At 43.0% G+C, this 26,699-nt stretch overlaps 1 protein-coding gene across 1 annotated transcript in view; it reads left to right on the top strand.

The window, feature by feature from the left end:
- Positions 1-26,699, top strand: part of LOC126262729 (probable G-protein coupled receptor CG31760) — a 682,895-nt gene that overhangs the window by 631,855 nt on the left and 24,341 nt on the right. The window contains exon 10 of the mRNA XM_049959532.1: positions 21,167-21,343. Within this exon, the coding sequence (XP_049815489.1) occupies positions 21,167-21,343 (177 nt within the window). The remainder of the gene's footprint in view (positions 1-21,166; positions 21,344-26,699) is intronic.

Here is a 26,699-nt window from a genome sequence, read left to right as displayed (position 1 = left end):
CTCTCTTTCAAATTCTGAAGGTGGCAGGGGTAAAATACAGGGAGCGAAAGGCTATTTACAATTTGTACAGAAACCAGATGGCAGTTATAAGAGTCGAGGGGCATGAAACGGAATCAGTGGTTGGGAAAGGAGTGAGACAGGGTTGTAGCCTATCCCCGATGTTATTCAATCTGTATATTGAGCAAGCAGTAAAGGAAACAAAAGAAAAATTCGGAGTAGGTATTAAAATTCATGGAGAAGAAGTAAAAACTTTGAGGTTCACCGATGACATTGTAATTCTGTCAGAGACAGCAAAGGACTTGGAAGAGCAGTTGAACGGAATGGACAGTGTCTTGAAAGGAGGATATAAGATGAACATCAACAAAAGCAAAACGAGGATAATGGAGTGTAGTAAAATTAAATCGGGTGATGCTGAGGGGATTAGATTAGGAAATGAGACACTTAAAGTAGTAAAGGAGTTTTGCTATTTAGGGAGTAAAATAACTGATGATGGTCGAAGTAGAGGGGATATAAAATGTAGACTGGCAATGGCAAGGAAATCGTTTCTGAAGAAGAGAAATTTGTTAACATCGAGTATAGATTTAAGTGTCAGGAAGTCGTTTCTGAAAGTATTTGTATGCAGTGTAGCCATGTATGGAAGTGAAACATGGACGATAACCAGTTTGGACAAGAAGAGAATAGAAGCTTACGAAATGTGGTGCTACAGAAGAATGCTGAAGATAAGGTGGGTAGATCACGTAACTAATGATGTGGTATTGAATAGGATTGGGGAGAAGAGAAGTTTGTGGCATAACTTGACTAGAAGAAGGGATCGGTTGGTAGGACATGTTTTGAGGCATCAAGGGATCACAAATTTAGCATTGGAGGGCAGCGTGGAGGGTAAAAATCGTAGAGGGAGACCAAGAGATGAATACACTAAGCAGATTCAGAAGGATGTAGGTTGCAGTAGGTACTGGGAGATGAAGAAGCTTGCACAGGATAGAGTAGCATGGAGAGCTGCATCAAACCAGTCTCAGGACTGAAGACCACAACAACAACAACAACACGAAGGTTTCCCCACAGCCATTACTGCCAATCTCATTCAAGAATGAAACAGGTGAAGGAGACAACGACATTGTTACCAGAAGTGTTCTCTGCCACACTCCATAAGATGAACAACAAGTTACGGGTGCAAGTGTTGATACAGGACTGAAATGACCTTGAGGTATTTGTAACTCAACATTATTTCTTGTAGGAGCCCAATTTAGCTAAGGACTGTGTGTACTTTGAAAACTCACGTACCTATACCAGTTCCGAGTGAAATACGGCTGTATCTAAGACCACATAGTATTACACGTCATACTGGTCTGTTACAATGCCAAAAGCTTATTTCAGAGACATTCTTCGCTGAAGTAAATCTACTATTAGACTCATTGACTATATTTTTGCTCTAGTGCTGGGATTACACTTACATATAAAATAATTTCACATGTGTACCAGCTTTTGCAGCACAACTATTTCAGTTCCATCAGACATCCCGCCATGCAAAGATCTGGCAGTCGTAAGTTGCTATGGCACCGAACTGCTGAGGTCATAGGTCCCTCACCGCAAAGAAAGCCTTTGGATGTAGCTATACTTTAACACGTTACTGGAAACGTGACACAAGAAAATGAAAGAAGCATATTAGTAATGACAAGTACTGATTGAAACGTCTCTTCATTTATAAATTGCAACTATGGAATCATTGAATAAAGGACGGAATCACTGAGTTTCAAAGAAACGTGGTATACATGTCACTTGCTACATGAAAATGACTGGGTTTAAGGCACTCAAGAGTTGGAATGGGATACGTTCAGAAATGGGCTGACATAAACGTAAGTAACTAGTGAGTCAGTGTAATCAGCTACTTCAGTGTCATTGCGGATTATCCAAATGAGAGTAACGCCATACAAACGCATTGTTTCAGACATAAGATGCACCGAGAAATACTTCCACAGTTCTTTGTAGTTTTAATCACTAGAACGCAAGATTTCAAATTCGCGACTTTCATATTCACTATTATCCTAAGTGGGTGAGATATTTCCAGTTAATAGTACAATTAATATGCAAAAATTTATCCTTTACACTGATTACGTTACCTTAATTCAAATAATTCTCAATCAATTAATCGAAACAGTTTCATAATAGACAAAAGCTCTTAACTCCTATAAATTTTAGGCTCCTCGTCAACCGTAACTCCTCTGCCCCCCCCCCCTCCCCCCACCACCCACACCCACCAGGGCATAAAACGACAAGTTTTCTATTTTGAAAACTTATAACAGGAACTACAATGAGAAAACTTTTTCTAGAGGATATTGTTCCGAACTTCAGATTTTAATGCATAAGATATAATGTAAAAAGGGTTGTATCGTCTGACCCCGCAGCACTGTCACTTTGGTTCCCAGTTCTGCTCGACGTACATAACTACGAAAGGTCCCTGCGCGGAGGAAATCAACAGGTATGGCATAAATTAAAACACGGGCATTTCGTGAAAGCATGCTATACAAACGCTCATGTTCAAATACCCATTATTTATTTATTTCTCATTGACATCCATGACACGAGACGTCACCATGCTACTAGATCGCTAAGGTTGTTCGCAGTCGTAAACAAATTGCAATAAGTTCCGATTACAACTTCGGAACGAAGCGCAACTGATCTCGTTATACTACAGCTGTACAGTAGATCTCTAACGTGGCTGGCACTCGTAAGTAAAAGAGCGTCTACACGGAGGTCACCAACAAGTGCCGAAAGCAACTTCGCAACGAAATTCAGCGTAACTGAGGTGGCGTAGTGGGTAGCGCAGGTGACTTAGTATTCGTGACACCGACGGTTCAAGCCCGCCTCCTTCCAACCTGATTTAGGTTTCCCGTTTTTTCTCATAATCGCTTCAGGCAAATGCCGAGACGGATCCTTCGAAAGGGCACGGCCGATTTCCTTCCCTATGTCTCCCCACTCCGAGTTTATGCACCGTTTCAAATGACCACGTTATTGACGAGACGTTGAACACTATTCTTCTCCTCCTCATCTTAACTTGAATATACTGTACACCCACACTCACACTCACTTCCCTTCTCTCTAGATTTTCCCTTTGGCTTCATATTCCTTAGTGGGATGTATGAAAAACTGAAGCCGACTTCAAAACATATACGTTAATATAACATAAAGCAAGACAGACGAAAATATGTAGACACAGTAAGAAGAAAATGGAAGTGATATATATATATATATATATATATATATATATATATATATATATATATATATATAATCGTAGCACCAAGAAGGAGTTGTGCGATATAGATGAAGTTGCTAGTGATTCTACATCTGAAGGATAATGTCTATTCACGTTTCGTGCCAGTCGCATAAGAGTGGCGCTAGTAACATCACTATGAGGATGCAAACGAGGTTTGTTTTAAATACAAGCTCTAACTGCCGTTAGAATTTGTTGCCTCTAAGACTGGACGTGGTGAGTTGATGTTGGTTCAAAGAATAGTCCAAGTGGCTCTAAGCACTACGGAACTTAACATCTGAGAACATCAGTCCCCTAGACTTAGAACTACGTAAACCTAACTAACCTAAGAACATCACACACATCCACGCCCGAAGCAGGATTCGAACCTGCGACCGTAGCAGCCACATGGTTCCGGACTGAAGCGCCTATAACCGCTCGACCACAGCAGCCGGCTTGATGTTGGTCAAGAATGCTTTTAAGGCGACAAAGACGCCGTTATCAATACATCATGAGGTAGCTACGAAAAGCTGGATGCTCCTTCTGCGATTCTGCAGGAAGATTTGGCGGGAATGTAGCCGCTGTACACGATTACTGTTGGGTCGCGAGAAGTCCGGCTTCTGACAGTCACGTGGCACTACCGAGAGGGAAGAGCATTCTGTTCGGCGTATGGCTCTAGCACTGCATCTGCAGCAGCAATTTGAACAGCGACTGGCACCACAACGACACAACGAACTATTAAAAATCGGTTACTTCAAGGACCACCCAGAGACAGACACCCTGTAGCATGCGTTCCACTGATGACGAACCACCGTCATTAGCGACTTCAGTGGTGGCAAGCGAGAGTTTATTGATGGGCAGAGGGGAGGTCTGTTCTGTTTTCTGATGAAAGCTGGTTCTGCCTTGGTGCCAGTCGTGGGCGTGTGTTGGTTAGGAGGAGTACAGTTGGGGGCCAGCAGCCAATCTGTCTGCATGCTAGAATGAAACACTACACATACACCTGCATTTATCGTATGGAGTACGATTTCGCATGATAGCGGGGACACTCACGTGGTTATCCCATGCACTCTGACTGCAAATATGTCCGCCAGTCCTGTGGTTCGACCTGTTTCGCTACCGTTCATGAGTAGCATTCCATTGAGTGTTTTCCAACAGGATAATAGTCGCCCACACACCGCTGTTGTTACCCAACATGGGCTACAGAGTGCCGACGTGTTGCTCGCCAGCCGGCCGAAGTGGCCGTGCGGTTAAAGGCGCTGCAGTCTGGAAGCGCAAGACCGCTACGGTCGCAGGTTCGAATCCTGCCTCGGGCATGGATGTTTGTGATGTCCTTAGGTTAGTTAGGTTTAACTAGTTCTAAGTTCTATGGGACTAATGACCTCAGTAGTTGAGTCCCATAGTGCTCAGAGCCATTTGAACCATTTGTTGCTCGCCAGATCTGTCTCCAGTCGAGCACATATTGGGCAACATCGAACGACCACTGCAGCGTCATTCACTAACAGCGTTAACCGTCGCTGTATTGACGACCAATTGCTACGGCAATGAAACTCCATCCCACAAACTCACATCCAGCACCGGTGCAATGTAATTCATGCACGTTTTCACGTCTTCATTCAACTTTCTACCGGTTACACTGGTTACTGTGTACCAGCATTTCACTTTTGCAATGACTTATCTCGTGCTTACATTAGCCTATGACCTTGCGATGTTGATAACTTAGATGTGTTACATAGACAAATGCACTGAAAATTTTGGAATGCATTTGTCTACATTTATTTTCATTTGGTATTATCCAGTGACCGGTTTAGGTTGGAGGATGAAAATAAGACCAGTCTATGACGCACAGTTGTAATGAACTATCTGTTATTTGATGAGCTCACCATTTGACTGTAATAAATTTTATTTCACAAGCAGAAAATTGTGTTATATAGTTCACAGACAGCGGGGAGCTTTGGACAGATGTAATATCACATTTAAGCAAAAAGTTTCTGTTGACAAATCAATAGAAACGTTTCACAGAATTATATACTTTATGTGACGGGGATTACAGAGGATATGGCTCATAGCTAACCAGCGAGCCCAGTTCTCCTGTACTTTGTATTAATGTCGTTTATGCTCAAGAGTACATCATCTACTCTCTGCAATTACACTACTAGCCATTAAAATTGCTACACCAAGAAGACATGCAGATGATAAACGGGTATTCACTGGACAAATACACTATACTAGAACTGACATGTGATTACATTTTCACGCAGTTTGGGTGCATAGATCCTGAGAAATCAGTACCCAGAACAACCAACTCTAGCCGTAATAACGGCCTTGATATGCCTGCGCATTGAGTCAAACAGAGCTTGGATGGCGTGTACAGGTACAGCTGCCCATGCAGCTTCAACACGATACCACAATTCATCAAGAGTAGTGACTGGCGTATTGTGACGAGCCAGTTGCTCGGCCACCATTGACCAGACGTTTTCAATTGGTGAGAGATCTGGAGAATGAGCTGGCCAGGGCAGCAGTCGAACATTTTCTGTATCCAGAAAGGCCCGTCCAGGACTTGCAACATGCCGTCGTGCATTATCCTGCTGAAATGTAGGGTTTCGCAGGGATCGAGTGAAGGGTAGAGCCACAGGTCGTAACACCCCTGAAATGTGTCCACAGTTCAAAGTGCCATCAGTGCGAACAAGAGGTGACCGAGAAGTGTAACCAATGGTGCCCCATACCATCACGCCGGGTGATACGCCAGTATGGCGATGACGAATACACGCTTCCAATGTGCGTTCACAGAGATGTCGCCAAACACGGATGCGACCATCATGATGCTCTAAACAGAACCTGGATTCATCCGAAAAATGACGTTTTGTCATTCGTGCACCAAGGTTTGTCGTTGTGTACACCATCGCAGGCGCTCCTGTCTGTGATTCTGTGATGCAGCGTCAAGTGTAACCGCAGCCATGGTCTCCGAGCTGATAGTCCATGCTGCTGCAAACGTCGTCGAACTGTTCGTGCAGATGGTTGTTGTCTTGCAAACGTCCCCATCTGTTGACTCAGGGATCGAGACGTGGCTGCACAATCCGTTAAAGCCAGGCGGATAAGATGTCTGTCATCTCGTTGGGATCCATCACGGCATTCCGTATTACCCCCAGAACCCACCGATTCCATATTCTGCTAACACTCATTGGATCTCGACCAACGCGAGCAGCAATGTCGCCATACGATAAACCGCAATCGCGATAGGCTATAATCCGACCTTTATCAAAGTCGGGAACGTGATGGTACGCATTTCTTTTCCTTAGACGAGGCATCACAACAACGTTTCACCAGGCAACGACAGTCAACTGCTTTTTGTGTATGAGAAATCGGTTGGAAACTTTCCTCATGTCAGCACGTTGTAGATGTAGCCACCGGCGCCAACCCTGTGTGAATTCTCTGAAAAGCTAATCATTTGCTTATCACAGCATCTTCTGCCTGTCGGTTAAATTTCGCGTCTGTAGCACGTCATCTGCGTGGTGTAGCAATTTTAATGGCCGTTAGTGTATTTTTAGGTCTATGAACACTCTGGTATATTAGGAATCCTACGAATGACAAATGTAATGTCATCTATTCGTTTCTCCAATTTATTTTGCTACATTTATCCTGTTAGAGAAAAGTATCATACACTCAAAGAAAAACAAAAAAATTCTCTTTATCTAATGGAGTGGTGAACAGTTTTACTTGCTGGCCCCTTGCTACACTGTTATATCAGTAGAAAACCGAGCAGGAGTATTACGTTTTCTGTGGAACAATTTTGCCACTGTGTACCTTGGATTATAGCAGCACATTCAGGGGTTAGACAAAAATATGAAAAGACCAAAAACCAAACCCTTCATCATGTCTCATACGGTGCAGATACCACTTTAGAAGTCAAAACAGCTTCTAGTTGTCTTGGAACGGATTGGAAAACAGCGACAAGGCCACGTAACGATAATGGAGGTGGACAGCGATCACGCACTCTTCTCTCCAAAGCAGACTCAAAGACTCCATAATATGAAGGTTTCGTGACAAAGGCCAGCGAAAGTGCGACGATCCATCCGCGTGCTCACAAGACCAGTCCTGGACAAAGCATGCTGTTTCAACGGACGCCCTGTCATGATGGAACACGGGATTATTACTGGAGAACAAACATTGAACCATGGGCAAAAATTGTCACGTAATCTTTGGCAGTAACACGAACTCAAAGTGACCATGGGCCCATGGAATTCTGCGATATGGCTGCCAAATCATCATCGAACAGCTGTCCTGCTCCATTGTTGGGACTATCGGGGGCCAGAAGTTGGAAACAGTCTGAAAAATACTCATTTGAGCAAATTACTTTCTTCCATTGATCCATATTTCAGGTTCTATGGTTTTGGCATCGCGTTATCGTATTACGGGAATTTACAATAATGATGAGTGGTTTTGGAAATTACCTGCTCATGACGGTCCCTTAGGGCTAATTTGTTGCTGACAGCGTTCTCGAGTGCGACATTCAATCCTGAAATGGCTTTTAAAGCTGTCGTCCTCTTATTTTTTGTCATACTTCTCTTCAATGACCGTCTGTCACGATCACTCAACACACATTTTTGTCTGCTATGTGACTAAACGGATAATTTTTCTCGCTCTCCGTGTATGAGGCATAAATCTTAGATATGATGGCTCTCCGAAGGGCCGGCCATTGTGGCCGAGCGGTTCTAGGTGCTTCCGTCCGGAACCGCGCTGCTGCTACGGTCGCGCCGGCCGAAGTGGCCGTGCGGTTAAAGGCGCTGCAGTCTGGAACCGCAAGGCCGCTACGGTCGCAGGTTCGAATCCTGCCTCGGGCATGGATGTTTGTGATGTCCTTAGGTTAGTTAGGTTTAACTAGTTCTAAGTTCTAGGGGACTAATGACCTCAGCAGTCGAGTCCCATAGTGCTCAGAGCCATTTGAACCATTTTGCTACGGTCGCAGTTTCGAATAGTGCCTCGGCCATGGATGTGTATGATGTCCTTAGTTAGGTTTAAGTAGTTCTTAGTGTAGAGGACTGATGACCTTAGTTGTTAAGTCCCATAGTGCTCAGAGCCATTTGAACCATATGAGCCTCTCCGAACACCTAACACATCGGCTCCCGTGGCTACCAAAGCATCCACCGTAGGAGCACCAACCATTTTCCCACGTTCTAATTCAGTGAGATTCGATATAATTCACTCACGACTACACAGAAAACCTGTCTGACCACGGATGACAGTTGCAAGTTAGTGAGAACATTGCACAGTTGCCTTTCGTAGTCAAATTCAACGTCGCAACCTGCAGGCTCGTATAGCCTCTATATTTATATTCAACCACGCGTTTCTCGCTACTTTTCCAAATTTTTGTCCCAACCCTGCGCCACAAGTGCGTCACTCGCTGTAGAAGGGAATGGAGTGGAGCTGTCTGAAAGCACTAAGGATTTCATTGGGAACGACAGCGCTGAAGTTTCGCGATGACACATTGATACTGGTACCGACAGCACAGCCAACAGCAAATGACTTAGAGATGGTGACGCAGATGACAGCACATTCGTTAAACTGCTCGGTCATTCAATCAGCAATGACGACATTTATGTACGTTTCACTACAGCCATAGATGACAGACTGACAACTAACATCTTCCAAGTCAGGAGACACAAAGAAATAACATCTGTAGATTATAACGCACTGTCATCTTGCCAGGGCTTGCGATTAATAGTAACGTTAAAAATCTGTAATAGCTGGATTATGGAAGAAGCGTCACTGGACAGTATTCAGATGAAACAGAGTAATCACGCGCAATGGATGATACAATGATTTAGATTACATTATATTAGTACGGCACTTGGAATAGAGTAGTGTTCGAGAGAAACTTCAGTTAGCGTCTCCACGTTCGTTCGAAGATGCTTCCTTGAGTCAGTCGGTCACAAGAAAGATAATCAGTATGGAATGCAGAGGAGAGTAGCTCGAAGTGTTCTACTGAGGTCCTATTACTTCGAATGGCACTGGTCGTGGAATCTTACAGACCCTATGCCAACTTCTTCTACTACTACTATTCTTTTCCTTTCTAATCAAATAATCTTAAGTTAAATTATTCGAGTTTCTTAATCTAATGCTATTTTCTTACTTTTTATTTACCTGCAGTACCATAAGTACGAGACTCACAACGTAATGCCGTTTGTACAACTTGTAGAAAAATACAAATAAACTGGTCCATTTAGCTGGATTGCTGATGAATCGTCAATAAAGATAAATGTAAATGTAATTCCGGATAGAGCGACCATCCAATAACAGGACGAGTGTTGAGACGGATGTAACCTGTCCGTCGCCAACTTGTGAATCACATAGAGATACGCGTGGTAGCCACGTAATGACGCCCCACGGCAAGAATCTGTCATGCAGGCACGATGGCGGAGAAGGCATATTCGAACCTAGGACGGAGAGTCGTCGACAAATGCTGAAACATTTCTGAAATACCCCTTGAACGTAGGCTATAGTCGTTCAGACTCTACGAGTCTGGTAAGGACCTGGTAGTGACAAAGATAATAGTAATGTCAGTAATTCGCGTATTGCAGTTAATAAGTCACTGTCTGGAGAACTCTACAAACATTCAGTTAAATCCTGATAAGATTTAAAAGCCGTGAAATGTAAACAGCTCGAATTAAACGTTCAGAAAGATAAAGTATTGCACCTCACATATAGCAAAACACGTCATATCTTATGACTACAATATCTGTGAATCAGTACGTATATCACTCGCTTGATATACGTTACCAAGGTGTAACCAGTGATGGAGATATGATAAGGAACCAGCACTTAGTTGGCAGTAAGACAGGTGGTGGAGTTATTGATAGGATTGTTGATAGCATAGATGGAAAACGTAGTTACCTTATAAAGGATATTGCTTACAAAACACTTTAACGAAACATCTTAAAGTGTTTCTCAGGTCTGCGAAACCAATACCAAATAGGAATAACCGGAATGGTCACAGGCTTGCTTGAATCATAGGGATATATCATGAAATGGTGACAACCGCAGACTAGCAAGCGCTTGAAAATACACGAAACATTAGGCGAAAGCCCACCTATAGAGCCAGTATTGGGCAATGTACAGAGATATTACCGCGCAGACAAGGTTAGTCCTGTTACATGGTGAACTTAGGAAAAGAAGCACACATCCTTCCAGGGCACCATCGAACTCTTGTAAACTCTAAGACGTGGTAAAATGACAAGTATTCCCAGTCAAGCACTTTACGGTGGTTTCCAAAGCATGGATGTAGATGAACACACTATGTATATGCAGAATCCTAAAGCACACTTGCTGTATACAGGGTAATGAGAAAGAGTCTGAAAAACTTGTAAGGATGTTGCAGTGGATACTGTGTTGAGGAATAATTTTTAAGAAAAAACTGGATACGTATCACCGTTTCCGGGTTATTTGTCATTGAAGTTAGCCGATGAGATTGTCGCGCGCGCAAATCCAAGCGCTTACAAGCTCTAAAATGCGGTATGAACGGACATCTGTAGATCTGGGAGTTACCTCTTCTTCAGATGCTCACGACCAGTTACAATGTGCGTTTTTCGAATGTGGTATATTTTAACTAGATGAGCAACATCTACGTTTCCAGAATGAGATTTTCACTCTGCAGCGGAGTGTGCGCTGATATGAAACTTCCTGGCAGATTAAAACTGTGTGCTGGACCGAGACTCGACATCGGGACCTTTGCCTTTCGCCGGCAAGTGCTCTACCACTGAGCTACCCAACCAGGTTCGCAGGAGAGCTTCTGTAAACTTTGGAAGATAGGAGACGAGGTACTGGCAGAAGTAAAGCTGTGGGGACGGGGCGTAAGTCGTGCTTGGGTAGCTCAGTGGTAGAGCACTTGCCCGCGAAAGGCAAAGGTCCCGAGTTCGAGTCTCAGTCCGGCACACAGTTTTAATCTGCCAGGAAGTTTCAAGATCTACGTTTCTTCAGAATGAGGAAATCAAACGAGGAATAGGTTTGGCTACCATGTCTCTGGTAGGCTTCTGGAATTCGCGAGCGTGACTACCCGATTCGCTAACTTCAGTGCTAAATAAAGCGGGAACTGTGCGACGGTTAGAATTTTTTTCTTAACAACTAATTCTCAGCACAGGCTTCGGTGCAATACTCTTATAAGCTTCTCAGACTGTTTCTAATCACCCAATATAGTGTTGTACGACCAAGCCTTTTCCGTGTAATCAGTAAGGGCAAAAATCTAAAAATTTCTCTGATAAGTAGATCTAGTCCTCTGTCAGTTTTAGAATAACTCAGAAAATAATCACGAAAAGTGTTGAACTGAGGCATAAAACTTAGCCCAGTGAAAGCATTATGCAAGCACACACCAAGTTAATGGCTGATGAATTTAGTTTAAGAATAGCTATTGATACAAACGGTTAAGCTTTGTGTTAGGATTAATAGCATCTCTTGAAAATTCATAAGACAAAGACAGCAAATGTACCAGTATCGTCCAATGAAAACAGTTTGCGGAAAGTATCACCAAAACATCTTATGTCTATAAAGTCAAAAGAATAAGGGATAGCCTGCAAGTGTAACACTATACATGGACTACTAAAACATACTGACTCAGTATTTACTTGCCACGAAACTGTCGATGGAAATGTAATCCTCTGCTTCGCCTAGTTCACGTGGTCTAATTCTGGATACATACAATTAGTTACAGCAATGAAGTGAACCAATTCGTAGAACGAGTGAAGCTCCGTGTATTATGAATTAAGCAGCTCATCGCGGTCAGTGAACAAACATAAAAATTTCAGACAAGTGTATTTGTCTTGCTACGGTCTCTTGAAATCGAACTCAAGCGAATGACGTGAACGGTAACATTTCCCTACTGAATCTCTCTTGTAAATACAGAGACCTGGAAATTCCTGGACAGTTTTAACGTTACAGTGTTGTTTCATTAGCTTCAAAGTAATCATACGTCGAGAGAAAATAACACTTTTCTATTCCAGAACACTCCCTTTCACTCAGGATCAACCACCCTACTGTTAGGAGTTTTAATGATAAACATCGCTCGTTTTAGTAGGTAGACAGTATAAATTCTCGATTAGTGTTAATAAAAGTACAGAGCGAAGTTTCCTTCCCAGAAAGAACGCCTATTAGAAATTGTCAAAGAAAGTTTTGTAGATATCAGAGCTGTACTGAGTTATCGACCTAAAGTTTCAGTTAATGTCGCTATTTACAGCTATTGCATTACTGACAACTCTCCAATTCACAACGATGTTACAGACATACCATATCAACACCTGGTTCCGTTGACGACGTTGATAGTAATTATATCAGCTCATGCTATTGTAATCTTCTTGTGTGGCGTAAGATCACGTCAGTAATCCACAATAATAGCCCGGAACTCACACATTTGGCATCGACGTATATTCTTTGGTATTAACACGTGTTCATGCCAAGTTTGTGTCACATCACAGCGAAAGTTCCTCCCAAAGTTTTCAATTCTGTATTATGTTGAAACAGTCTGCCTGTCAACCATGTGTAATAAACGCTCTGTGTATGACCTTTCTAACGTTTACAAAAGTTTTCTCGTAAAGAATTAAATTTTAAATTTATGATGACGTTATATCTTTTGCGGGTCAAGCAAACAGAGTATACACGTCTTAAAATGGATAACTGGTCTTAGCATTTTGCACGAATACGTCGACCGTAATCATAATTATCATTACTTCCTGGTGAGAATTAGCGAGTTTTGTTCAACACCTAAGTGACATTAACCAGAGATTACACGCCCATACACCCGAACTCTAATGTCATACTTGCTCTCAGTATTACGTGCGTAAATTCAATCTTAACGCAGTTCATTGATATGTTCAGTAGTGACGCCTGTACGGAGCGAGCACCACTAACTGTTATACACCTCTTCCTACGTTCAACTAATTTCAGCCAGGAATAATCAGGTTGCATTAGCACGCAAATGGAAAGCTGTAAAGCACAGCAGGACACGGCATGCCACACTTCACGCGTATGGGCTGTACGGACCGCATGTGGGCCAAGGTCCGCCGGCTTTGCTCTATCCTTCTTCAAAGTACCCGGAAGTGCGCGGCATTTCATTGACTAACGCAGTGTGGCATTTTTCGGCCGCCACAACTCTCTTCACTTTGGAAGAGTCGTGATGTCAGCGTTATTTACCTTCCGCTATTTGTTTGTGGTATGACGGACCTTCACAGGCCTAAGTGGCTCTTCGCACAAAACGAGGCAGTCGAGCGATCTATCATTCATTACACGCCTCTAGAAATGAATGGGAGCGACACAAGAGACGGATAAGAATTCTCGGTAAATATTACGCAGATATGCTACAAAACGATATTGCATCAATATGCAGAAAGAATTTAAACATTTAGTTATCAATGAAAGAGCAAAACATAACAACGATCGACAAACGGAATTCTGTACAGCAAGACGCGCTTTGTGCTAAATTGCTAAGAAATTAGTAGCAGGAATCGTAAGATTTCTGAAGTCCCACGCATTATTCCACAAGCAACTGCAACAGTTTTAAATGTAGATGAAGGAACAGTATGGACACTTTACATGTCACTGGAAAGTATGTTCGTGAAGTCAAAGGGAATGGCTGGAACTATTTGTAGATTTAAAACACGTCGTTATCGAATTATTGAAGGATTACGTTTTGCAGGAACGAAAATAAAAACATCCCGAATAGATTGCAGATGTGGCATTTTCATTGGACTTGACTGTGCACTGCCCACAGTAAGACACTGCACGTTGAGAAACAACTTCTTTCTAATGTACCGGGAATGCAATTACAGAGAAAAAAACGTTGTAGAAGGGACACATTCTGACAATCACAGCTCACTTCCGTCAGGTCAACGCCGTTAAAAATAACGGGAAATAAGAAGACTTCATAGTAGCCTTAAAAAGATCGAAAGGATAGTTTCCCGACCGTTTCGAGAACAATTTATATAAACTTAATAAACCACGGAATAATGTAGATAGAGAGGTACAAATTGACACACACATGCTTGGAATGGCATGGGGTTTTATTAGCACAAAAAAAAATTCACGAAATGTCCGACAGATGGTGCTGGACAGCAAAACGTCAGTGACTGAGCATGACAATCGTGTATAAAAGGAACTGTAATGAGAGAGAGAATCAGATGCACCAGCAGTCGCAGCATGTTGACGTTACCTGAAAAGGCGCTTTTAGTGAAGCTGTATTATCAGAATGCGGAATGTGCTAGTTCAGCGTTACGATCCCATCGCCATAGGAAGGTGATTCGAACGGATGAAGGTCCGTTGACAAATGCTGCTGTGGCGAGAATGATTTCGAAGTTCGAAGCCACGGGTTGTTTAGGCGATAGATCCCGTAGTGACCGACCTTGCAAAAGGCGTAATGCTGCTGAGACACTTCAGGAATAAATGGAGACGGTAGCCGTTCGTCTATGCACGGGGAAGTCAGCGCTCGTGCAGTCGCACGTCGCACCGGCATTCCATACACTACAGTTTGATTGGCACTTAGGCGTACCCTCCGATGCTATCCGTACAAAATCCTTCGGCATCATGAATTGTTAACTGTCGATTTAGTGAAGCGGAGAGCATTTGCGGTGTGGGCGTTTCAAAAGATGGCGGAAGATGACGATTGGTTGAGTAACGTGTTGTGGACCGACGAAGCTAATTTCACCCTCCGAGGGTCTGTCAACGCCCTCAACTGCAGAATATGGGCTACCGAAAATCCTAGAACTGTAGTGGAAACTCCATTGCACGACGAGATAGTCACGTTATGGGTTGGATTTACCACATCTACCTTTGTCGGGCCTTTTTTCTTCGAGGAAATGCGTGATTCTGGTCTTGTAACTGCTACCGTGACGGGTGAGAGGTACGCCGATATGTTACAGAATCGCCTCATCCCCAGCCTGGCTGATAAACACCTGCTGGAACGTACGACGTTTATGTAGGATGGCGCTCCACGCCATATTGCTAGACGCGTGAAAGATCTCTTGCGCGCGTCGTTTGGTGATGATCGTGTGCTCAGCCGCCACATTCGTCATGCTTGGCCTCCCAGGTTCCCAGACCTCAGTCCGATTATTGGCTTTGGGGTTACCTGAAGTCGCAAGTGTATCGTGATTGACCGACATCTCTAGGGATGCTGAAAGACAACATCCGACGCCAATGCCTCACCATAATTCCGGACATGCTTTACATTGCTGGTCACAACATTATTCCACGACTGTAGCTATTGTTGAGGAATGATGGTGGACATATTGAGCATTTCCTGTAAAGAACACCATATTGGCTTTGTCTTACTTTGTTATGCTAATTATTGCTATTCTGGTCAGATGAAGCGCCATCTCTCGGACATTTTTTTGAACTTTTGAATTTTTTTGGTTCTAATAAAACCGCATATCATTCCAAGCATGTGTGTCAATTTGTACCTCTTTATCTATATTATTCCGTCATTTATTCAGTTTTCAAATTTATACTGACTTTTTGGTCACCCGGTATATACATGGAGCTGTTTTCGAGACCGTTTTTCATTTCAGTTGAAAGCATCCCTGTGCATCTGCTGATATAATTGACTGATCTGAAGGGTAATTCCCGTTTTAAAGACAGATCCCTTTAACGTTAAAACTGTTCAGGAATTACCACATCTCCACAATGAGGTTGCCAATATGCTTCGATATTTCGACCAAAATATGCGTGTGAAAGGTGAAACCAAATAAGTCACGATTACGTGGCAACCTGAATGCGAAAGTCTGTCAAACTGGCTGCGTCTGGTGGTACACCGACAGTTTACACCAGGTGAAAATTATATTGTGTCTTCAGTGCCAAAAGGGATTAAATGACAACGAAGGTCTGTTTCGTTTGTGATCTATTTTGTTGAAAAACGTTAAATATAACACCAAGTCGTATGCAGTGAGATCCATTGCCATTTAAATGCGATGTGTTAGCAGTTTCCCCCTCCTCACGCTCAGACAAGCGTGCTGTGTTGGTAGGGAAACTGTGCCATACAGGAGGAGTTCTACGGCAACCGTGCCTGGGCCCGGATCGCAAGCCGGATCCCTGCCCTCCACTAATGCTATGAGTCATCAGTCTTCTGACTGGTTTCATGTGGCGAGCCACGAATTTCTCTCCTGTGCTAAACCTCTTCATCTCAAAGCAGCACTTGCAACCCAAGTCCCTAACCATCTGCTGTATGTATTCCAGTCTCTATCTTCCTCTACAGATTGGCCCTCTACAGCTCCCTCTAGTACCAAAAAAGGCAGTCCTTCATGTCTTACCAGACGTCATTTTATGCTCTCCCTTCTCCTTCTAAGTGTTCTCCACATATTTCTTTCTCTCCGATTCTGCGCAGAACCTCCACATGCCTTACCTTATCAGTCCACTTAATTTTCAGCATTCGCCTGTTGCACCATATCGCAACTGCTGCGATTATCTTCTGTTCCAGTTTTCCAACTGTCAATGTTTCACTGCCATACAATGCTATGCTACAAACGTACAGTTTTAGAAGTTTCTTCCTCACGAAAATGCCTATACTAGTAGACTTCTCTTAGCCAGGAAAGCCCTCTTTGACAGCGCTAGCTGATATGGAGGTCCTCCTTGCTTCGTCCATCATTATTTTTCTGCCTACGTAGCATAATTTCTTAACTTCATCTGTTTCATGATCATCAATCCTGATGTTAAGTTTCTCGCTGTTCTCGTTTCTCCTACTTCTCATTACTTTCGTCTTTCTTCGATTTACTCTCAACCGATATTTTATACTCATTAGACTGCCCATTGCATTCAGCAGATCATGTAATTTTCCTTCACTCTCGCTCAGGATAGCAGTTTCATCAGCGAATCTTATCACTGACACCCGTTTACCTTAAATTATTATTCCACTCTAGACCTTTCTTTTTTTTTCGATCTTCGCTTCTTTGATGTACAGATTGAACAGTAGGGCCAAAGGACTACATGCCTGTCTTACACCCTTTTTAATCAGAGCCCTACGTTCTTGGTCGTTCTCTCTTATTATTCCCTCTTGGCTCTTATACATATTGTATATTACCGGTCTTTTCCTATAGCTTGCGTCTATTCTCCTCAGAATTTCGAACATCTTGCGCCATTTAACACTATCGAACGCCTTTTCCAGGTTGACAAACCCTATGAACCTGTCTTGATTTTTCTTTAGTCTTGCTTGCCTTATCACCCGCAATGTTAGAATTGCTCTCAGCTGCCTTCACCTTCCTTAAACACAAAATTTTTCTGTATATTATTCATGTCAGGACTTGGACGCATCACCTCTTAAGCTCATTGTGCAATAATTCTCGCACTTGTCAGCTGTCGCAGTCTTCGTAATATTGTAAATGATGTTTTTCCGAAAGTCAGACGGTATATTGCCGGACTCACATATTCTACACACCAGCGTCAATAGTCGTTTTGCTGCCACTACCCCCAATGATTTAAGAAATTTTGATGAAATGTTATCGGTCTCTTGTGCCTTATTACATCCACTTCCGCCAAAATTGTTTTCAATTCTGATTCTTATACTGGATTCCCTATCCCTTCTAAATCGATTCCTGTTTCTCCTTCTGTAACATCAGACAAATCTTCCCTCTCATATAGGCCTTCAATGTACTCCTCCCACATATCCGCTCTCTCCTCTGAATTTAACAGTGGAATTCCGGTCTCACTCTCACCGTTAGCACCCTTGCTTTTAATTACACTGAAGGTTGTTTTGATTTTCCTGTATGCCGAGAATCTGCTTGCAACTATCATTTCTTTTTCGTCTTCTTCACATTTTTCATGCAATCATTTCGTCTTAGCTCCCCTGCACTTACTCTTTATTTCATTTTTCAGGGACTTGTATTTCAGTATTCCTGAATTTCCCCGAACAGTTTTGTACTTCCTTCCTTCATCGATCAACTGAAGTATTTATTCCGCTACCCACGGTTTCTTTGAGGTTAGATTCATTGTACCTAAGTTTCTCTTCCGAGCTTCTGTGATTGCCCTTTTTAGAGATGCCAATTCCTCTTGAACTGTACTACCTAGTGGACTATTCTTTGTTGCCGTATGAACAGCCTTAGAGAGCTTCAGCCATATCTTGTCATTCCTTAGCATTTCCGTATCCCACTTCTTTGCGTATTGATTCTTCCTGAATAATGTCTTAAACTTCAGCCAACTCTTCATCACCACTACATCGTTATCTGAGTCTATATCTGCTCGTGGGCATACCTTACCATCTGGAATCTGATTTCGGAATCTCTGTCTGACCATGATGTAATCTAACTGAACTATTCCCGCGGCATCGTGCCTTTTCCGTTTATAACTCCTCTTCTTGTGATTGTTCGACAGAGTATTTGCTATTACTAGCTGGGATTTATTACAGAACTCAATTAGTCTTTATCCTGACCCATTCCTTGTCCCAAGCCCATATTGTGCTGCAACCTTTTCTTCTACTCCTTCTCCTATAACGGCATTCCAATACCACATGACTATTAGATTTTCATCTCACTTTGCGTATTGTTCTACACTTTCTATATCCCCATATACCTTCTCTCGCTCTCTTCATCTTCAGCTTGTGACGTCGGCATGTATAACTGAACTATCGTTGTCGGTGTTGGTTTGCTGTCGATTCTGATAAGAATAACCCTATCACTGTAATGTTCGCAGTAACACACTCTTTATTCTACCTTGCTATTCACAACGAATTCTACTCCCGTTTTACCACTTTATGTTGCTGTTAATGTTACCCTATACTCACCTGACCAGAAATCCTTGTCTTTTTTCCATTTCACTTCACTGACCCTTACTATATCTAGATTGAACCTGTGCATTTCGCTTTTTAGATTTTCTAGCTTCCCTACCATATTCAAGCTTCTGACATTCCACTCTTCGACTCGTAGAACGTTATCCTTTCGTTGATCATTCAATTTTTTTCATGGTCACCTCCCCCTCGGCGATTTCCTCACAGAGATTTGAATGGGGGATTATTCAGGAATATCTTACCAATGGAGAAATCATGACACTTTTTGAATTATAGGCGACATGTTTTGTGGATACTTGTTATGTGTCTGTAATTCTGTGGTTTCCACTGCTTTCTGCATCCTCATACCATTGATCACTGCTGATTCTTCTGCTTTTAGGGTCAGTTTCCCATCCCAGTGCAAGAGAGTGCCCTAAACCTCTGTCTGCTCCTTCATCCTCTTGCCGGAAGTGTTCGGTTCCCAAAGCTGATTCTTAATCAAAATTTAAGCGGTGGAGAGTTTCGAGCTCGGGACGGACTGCGACTTGAATACTCATCAGGGACGCTACTCCTAGACCACGGGTTCCCGCCAATGCAACTTAAAAACTAAAAGACAGTTCTTCGCCACAGCCCTCAGAAGAGGCAGCGGTACTGACAAGGGAACCTCCCCTTCGCACCCCCCTCAGATTTAGTTATAAGTTGGCACAGGGATAGGCTTGAAAAACTGAACACAGATCAATCGAGAAAACAGGAAGAAGTTGTGTGGAACTATGAAAAAAATAAGCAACATATACAAACTGAGTAGTCCATGCGCAAGGTAGGCAACATCAAGGAGAGCGTTGGCTTACGAGCGCCGTGGTCCCGTGGTTAGCGTGAGCAGCTGTGGAACGACAGGTCCTTGGTTCGAATCTTCTCTCGGGTGAAAATTTTAATTTTTTATTTTCAGATAATTATGAAAGTTCAGGCACTCACACATAATCAACTTCGCTCTCCAAAATTCCAGGACATGTTCAGATTTGCTTGGACATATACAGAATTTGACGGTCTACGCACGGAAACATTTGAAAACGTAAAAAACATATGTTTTGACAGAGCACAGGGAAAACTGTGCGACTCTGAAACTGTTGCATTCATTTGATGCAGTTTATGTGACAAACTCTTATGTTTTCATCACTCTTTTTGGAGTGATTATCACATCCACAAGAAAACCTAAATCGGCCAAGGTAGAAGAATCTTTTTACCCATTCGCCAAGTGTGCAAGTTAGGTGGGTCGACAACATATTCCTGTCATGTGACGCTCATGCCGTCACCAGTGTCGTAAAGAATATATCAGACGTGTTTTCCTGTGGAGGAATCGGTTGACCAATGACCTTGCGATCAAATGTTTTCGGTTCCTATTGGAGAGGAACGTCCTTTCGTCTACTAATCGCACGGTTTTGCGGTGCGGTCGCAAAAGACAGACACTAAACTTATTACAGTGAACAGAGACGTCAATGAATGAACGGACAGATCGTAACTTAGCGAAAATAAAGAAAGTAAAATTTTCACTCGAGGGAGGGCTCAAACCAAGGACCTTTCGTTCCGCACTTGCTCACTCTAACCACGAGACCATGGCGCTTATCAGCTAATATTCTCCTTTATGTTGCCTATCTTGCACATGGACTACTCAGTTTGTATATTTTGCTTATTTTTTCATAGTTCCACACAACTTCTTCCTGTTTTCTCGATTGATCTGTGTTCAGTTTTTCAAGGCCTATCCACTGTGTCAATTTATAACTAAATCTGGGGGGGGGGGGGGTGCGATGGGGAGGTTCCCTTGTGAGTGACCCCCATGTCACCCTCTGCCGATAGTCGCCGGATGCGGATATTGAGAGGTGTGTGGTCAGCACACCGCTCATCGGTCGTTATCAGTTGTGACTGGGGCTGTGAGTTTTCAATCACGTAGCTCCCCAGCTGATCTCACAAGGGCTGAATGCTACCTGCCTTGCCAACAGCACTTGGCAAACTTCTATGGTCGTACATCCAAGTGCTGGAGAAGACTGACAGCTCTTAGCTTTGGCGATCTGACGGAAACCGGTATTACCATCGCAACAAGCCGTTAGCTATAGAGTAATAAGTGGATGATCAAACTTTTCGTCCTAGCTCCTGTGTACTTGTATATGCAGCGTCTCATGGTAACATACGCACACTTGCAGGCGTACCTGGTGCTGAAGGGCCACGGGAAGCTGGAGCAGGAGGGCAGCAGCGCGGCGCCGCGCCCGCAGGCGGCCAAGTTCCTGTCCAAGGCGCGCTCCGCCAACTCGCAGTGCCTGCCGTCCACCAACTCCTCCGCCGCGGAGCTCACCGGCCGCCTCTCCGACGTCGACGTCCAGGTCAGCCCCGACCACTCACCGCCACCGCTTAGAACTTTAGGCACCAACAGCCGAGCATCTGGCCGTTATGGCAAATGTAAACATAAAGACTCACATTTCCCTTCCGTACTCTTAATCCCATATGTTTCCCTTACAGTGCATCCCAAACCCCAATTAATTTCAACGTTCCTTCCTACCTCATCCCATTACTTCACTTTCCAATGTAACCAACGACCTCGAAAAGAATTGCCACACGAAACAGTAATAAATATAGGGTGTTACAAAAAGGTACGTCCAAACTTTCAGGAAACATTCCTCACACACAAAGAAAGAAAATACGTTATGTGGACATGTGTCCGGAAACGCTTACTTTCCATGTTAGAGCTCATTTTATTACTTCTCTTCAAATCACATTAATCATGGAATGGAAACATAGAGCAACAGAACGTACCAGCGAGACTTCAAACACTTTGTTATAGGAAATGTTCAAAATGTCCTCCGTTAGCGAGGATACATGCATCCACCCTCCGTCGCATGGAATCCCTGACGCGCTGATGCAGCCCTGGAGAATGGCGGATTGTATCACAGCCGTCCACAATACGAGCACGAAGAGTCTCTACATTTGGTACCGAGGTTGCGTAGACAAGAGCTTTGAAATGCCCCCATAAATGAAAGTCAAGAGGGTTTAGGTCAGGAGAGCGTGGAGGCCATGGAATTGGTCCGCCTCTACCAATCCATCGGTCACCGAATCTGTTGTTGAGAAGCGTACGAACACTACGACTGAAATGTGCAGGAGCTCCATCGTGCATGAACCACATGTTGTGTCGTTATTGTAAAGGCACATGTTCTAGCAGCACAGGTAGAGTACCCCGTATGAAATCATGATAACGTGCTCCATTGGGCGTAGGTGGAAGAACATGGGGCACAATCAAGACATCACCAGCAATGCCTGCCCAAACGTCCACAGAATATCTGTGTTGATGACGTGATTGCACAATTGCGTGCGGATTCTCGTCAGCCCACACATGTTGATTGTGAAAATTTACAATTTGATCACGTTGGAATGAAGCCTCATCCGTAAAGAGAACATTTGCACTGAAATGAGGATTGATACTTCGTTGAATGAACCATTCGCATAAGTGTACCCTTGGAGGCCAATTAGCTGCTGATAGTGCCTGCACACGCTGTACATGGTACGGATACAACTGGTTCTCCCGTAGCACTCTCCATACAGTGACGTGGTCAACATTACCTTGTACAGCAGCAACTTCTCTGACGCTGACATTAGGGTTATCGTCAACTGCACGAAGAAATGCCTCGTCCATTGCAGGTGTCCTCGTCGTTCTAGGTTCTCCCCAGTCGCGAGTTATAGGCTGGAACTTCCGTGCTCCCTAAGACGCCGATCAATTGCTTCGAACGTCTTCCTGTCGGGACACCTTCGTTCTGGAAATCTGTCTCGATACAAACGTACCGCGCCACGGCTATTGCCCCGTGCTAATCCATAAATCAAATGGGCACCAGCCAACTCCGCATTTGTAAACATTGCACTCACTGCAAAACCACGTTCGAGATGAACACTAACCTGTTGATGCTATGCACTGATGTGCTTGATGCTAATACTGTTGAGCAATGAGTCGCACGTCAACACAAGCACCGAAGTCAACATTACCTTCCTTCAATTCGGCCAACTGGCGGTGAATCGAGGAAGTACAGTACATACTGACGAAACTTAAATGAGCTCTAACATGGAAATTAAGCGTTTCCGGACACATGTCCACATAACATCTTTTCTTTATTTGTGTCTGAGGAATGTTTCCTGAAAGTTTGGCCGTACCTTTTTGTAACACCCTGTATATTATGAATTAAGTCCAAAAACCTGCTTCTGTTTTGAGATGTTTATTTAATCACGACAGGCCTGTTTCAGCACTATTGCCATCATCTGGCGATCTGAAAGTAATGGTTTTATTATATACTATTTTCTAGGGCGGATGGTAGCCTACTTGTCATATATGAGATTGACAACCATACATTTATGGAATTCTTACCTTACCTGTTACGTCGCTGCTTAGTCGCTCACGCATTTTCCTTACGTCTTTTAAAGTTATTTTATGACGTATCTTTCATAGGCTATACCTGTTGCAAATTTTAGCCTGAATTTTATTTACCCGCCAGGGTAACAGAGAGCGCTAACGCGTTGCTTCCTGGACTCGGGTAGGCGCGCCGGCCCCGGATCGAATTCGCCCGGCGGATTAACGACGAGGGATCATCACAATAAAATAAGAGAAATCAGGGCTCGCCCAGATAAATTTAAGCACTCTTTTTTTTTTCCGCGCGACGTTCGAGAGTGAGACGGAAGAGAGACTGAAGTTGGTTCATTGAACCCTCTGTCAGGTACTTATTTGTGAATAGCAGAGTAATCACGTAGATGTAGATGCAGATGTAACCCAAGAAATTTTCTCATCTTACTAAACTGTCGTCGCCCATCCTATTTGAAAGCCTCAGCTCACCTTCTTCCTGCGTGTCCTACTCATCTTATTATTCCTAAATTCGAACTTTCACTTGTTTCTCCCATTACAGTGAGTGTTAGTGGTGTAAATGCAGATAAATGGTTCAAATGGCTCTTAGCAATATCGGACTTAACTTCTGAGGTCATCAGTCCCCTACAACTTAGAACTACATAACCCTAGGTAACCTGAGGATATCACACACATCCATGCATGAGGCAGGATTCAAACCTGCGACTGTAGTGGTTGCGCGGTTCCAAACTGCAGCGCCTATAACCGCTCGGCCACTCCGGCGGGCCTAAATGCAGATATTGAGGTAACTGGCGCGTTTATATGTACCCAATTTATTGTACTACTTGTTTTTTTTGTTTCTATCTAACAGTCTTCCCAAAAATAAATCACATAAATTAATTTTTCTGCATTGTCGTTTTCCACCACTAAGTGGGGTATTCTTGTCAGTATAGAATTACCGTTTTGCATCCACTCGCCCACACTTCAGCAACTGACCTGCTGCTCTGGGCAGAATGAGTGGCTTGCTCTTGCAACATGTACATGGACGTACTAGACAACCTAAAAACACATTGATCAAAATAGCTATAATTATTAATCTGCAAATGTAGTAAATACTGATATAATGCTGTTCAGCACACTGTAGCTCTCCAGACGTGGAGAGTACCAGCAAAATAAGACAACCGGAGAGACCAGAACCGAAACGGGCAGATCAGGTTCGCCAAGCTGCAGTGAAGGCAAATCTCCTAGGTGTAGAGCACCCACGATGAAGACTCCTGGTCTTCCAGGTTGACGGTTACTCATGTAAAATGCTGACACGTCAGGACACTCAATGCATGGCCAACAGGAAGATACCTGGTGATCAAAAAATCAGTTTAAATTTGAAAACTGAATAAATCACGGAATAACGTAGACAGAGAGGTACAAATTGACACACACTCTTGGAATCACATGGGGTTTTATTAGAACCAAAAAAATGCAAAATTTCAGAAAATGTCCGACAGATGGTGCTTCATCTGATCAGAATAGCAATAATTAGCATAAGAAAGTAAGGCAAAGCAACTATGATGTTCTTTACAGGAAATGCTCAATAAATCCACCATCATTCCTCAACAAGCATGTCCGGAGTTATGGTGAGGCATTGACGTCGGATGTTGTCTTTCAGCATCCCTAGAGATGTCGGTCGATCACGATACACTTGCGACTTCAGGTGAACCCAAAGCCAATAATCGCGCGGACTGAAGTCTGGGGATCTGGGAGGCCAATCATAAGTGGCGACTGAGCGCACGATCATCACCAGACGACGCGCGCAAGAGATCTTTCACGCGTCTAGCAATACTTTGTTGTTCATTTTTTTTATTCTATTGAAACCCTATGTCATTCCAAGCATATGCGTAAATTTTTACCTCTCTATGTACATTATTCTGTGGTTCATTAAGTTTTCAAATTTGTACTGACTTTTTGATCAACTGGTATATACTGGAGCAAATGTTGGCAAAGTTACAAGAAATTTTTCTCTTCTAATTCTTGTAGTATCAAAAGCCTACACCGCCCTAGAAGTGCACAAATACTAGTAAACGAACGGGAAACACAGAGGACGCAATTGGGAGCTCTCCAATGAACAAGATGGCATTGAATGGGCTTACTCAAAAGAGGAGACGGACAAATACAGAGACTGCAGGTAACTTCTCGAATGTGGAACCGGGTTCTACATTCATAAATCAAGTTATTAATTTTGCAATGACAAATACTCTCACGCTAAGCAGCAAAAAATTTCAAGGCAAACGCGTCATTTCTGGACATAAATATCGCCGGACGGAGAAGCATTGAATCAGATTTACCATGCAGGTATCCAAAATAGATTCCAAAACAGTATTAAAATTGTCAGAAGCTTTGTGGAGACAGATTAGGACATTAACCGTGTCTTAATTACATCCAAAACAAGAACGGAACTCAAGGGGAACTAAATGGAAATAGAATGACAAACACAACATAGGAGATCCGGTGGAAGGAAGTACAAAATAAAACGTCATCAAAGCAATTAAGAGTACCTAGCAAAAGCTTAACTGGCCATTAGGGAGCAACCAAATGTCGAAAGTAAGAACAGTAAGAAGTAACTTCCATAGTTATAAGAAAATGAAAACGACCAAGCAAAATTTGGTTTAACATATAAAGTCCAAGAATTTGCGCTGGAGAGGAGAAATACGAGGAAAAGTTGAATTCAAGAAATGAACAATACGACGCTGAAAGGGAGAGATAAAAACCGGCAGCAAACACAACGCATCCTAAGACAACACGACCAGGAATACTACAACAATATGATAAGAGAAGCACAGGATGATTTCAAGCATTATGGAACAAGTCAGATAAATGAGAAAATTTAAAAAAAATATTTCGTAAGTTTTCTGAAACAGAGCAGATTATAAAGGATCAGCAGGGAAAAATACTAACAAACAATACTGACATACAGAAATGATGGGAACATACTTCTCACTGCTACTCAAATCCACTGACCCAGAGTCTTAGAGTAAATTTGAAAAATCTGATGCAGTGTACAAGTCATCTGTAAATGAAATACAGCAAGTAATAAAGAAATTAAATAATAATAAGTTTGTGGTGAAGACCAGATATGTGCTGAGTTGTTAGATTCTGAACGACCGCAGATGGTATTCGAAATAGAGACATTAATAGAAACAATTTGGATGACATACACTATACCTACAGACTAGAAGACCGCAATTGTATCCATTGTATTTAACAAAAATTATCGCCTGGTGTATGGTAAATACACCGGAAGTACTTTACTCGATGTTACCATAAAATCCTATCCATGTGCCTATTAAACAGACCGAGCCTTCTAACTG

This window comes from Schistocerca nitens, chromosome 6 (genome assembly GCF_023898315.1).
Source record: "Schistocerca nitens isolate TAMUIC-IGC-003100 chromosome 6, iqSchNite1.1, whole genome shotgun sequence".
NCBI lineage: Eukaryota > Metazoa > Arthropoda > Insecta > Orthoptera > Acrididae > Schistocerca > Schistocerca nitens.
Note: the sequence above shows the minus strand (reverse complement) of the source record. Positions and strands in the feature narration are given on the sequence as shown.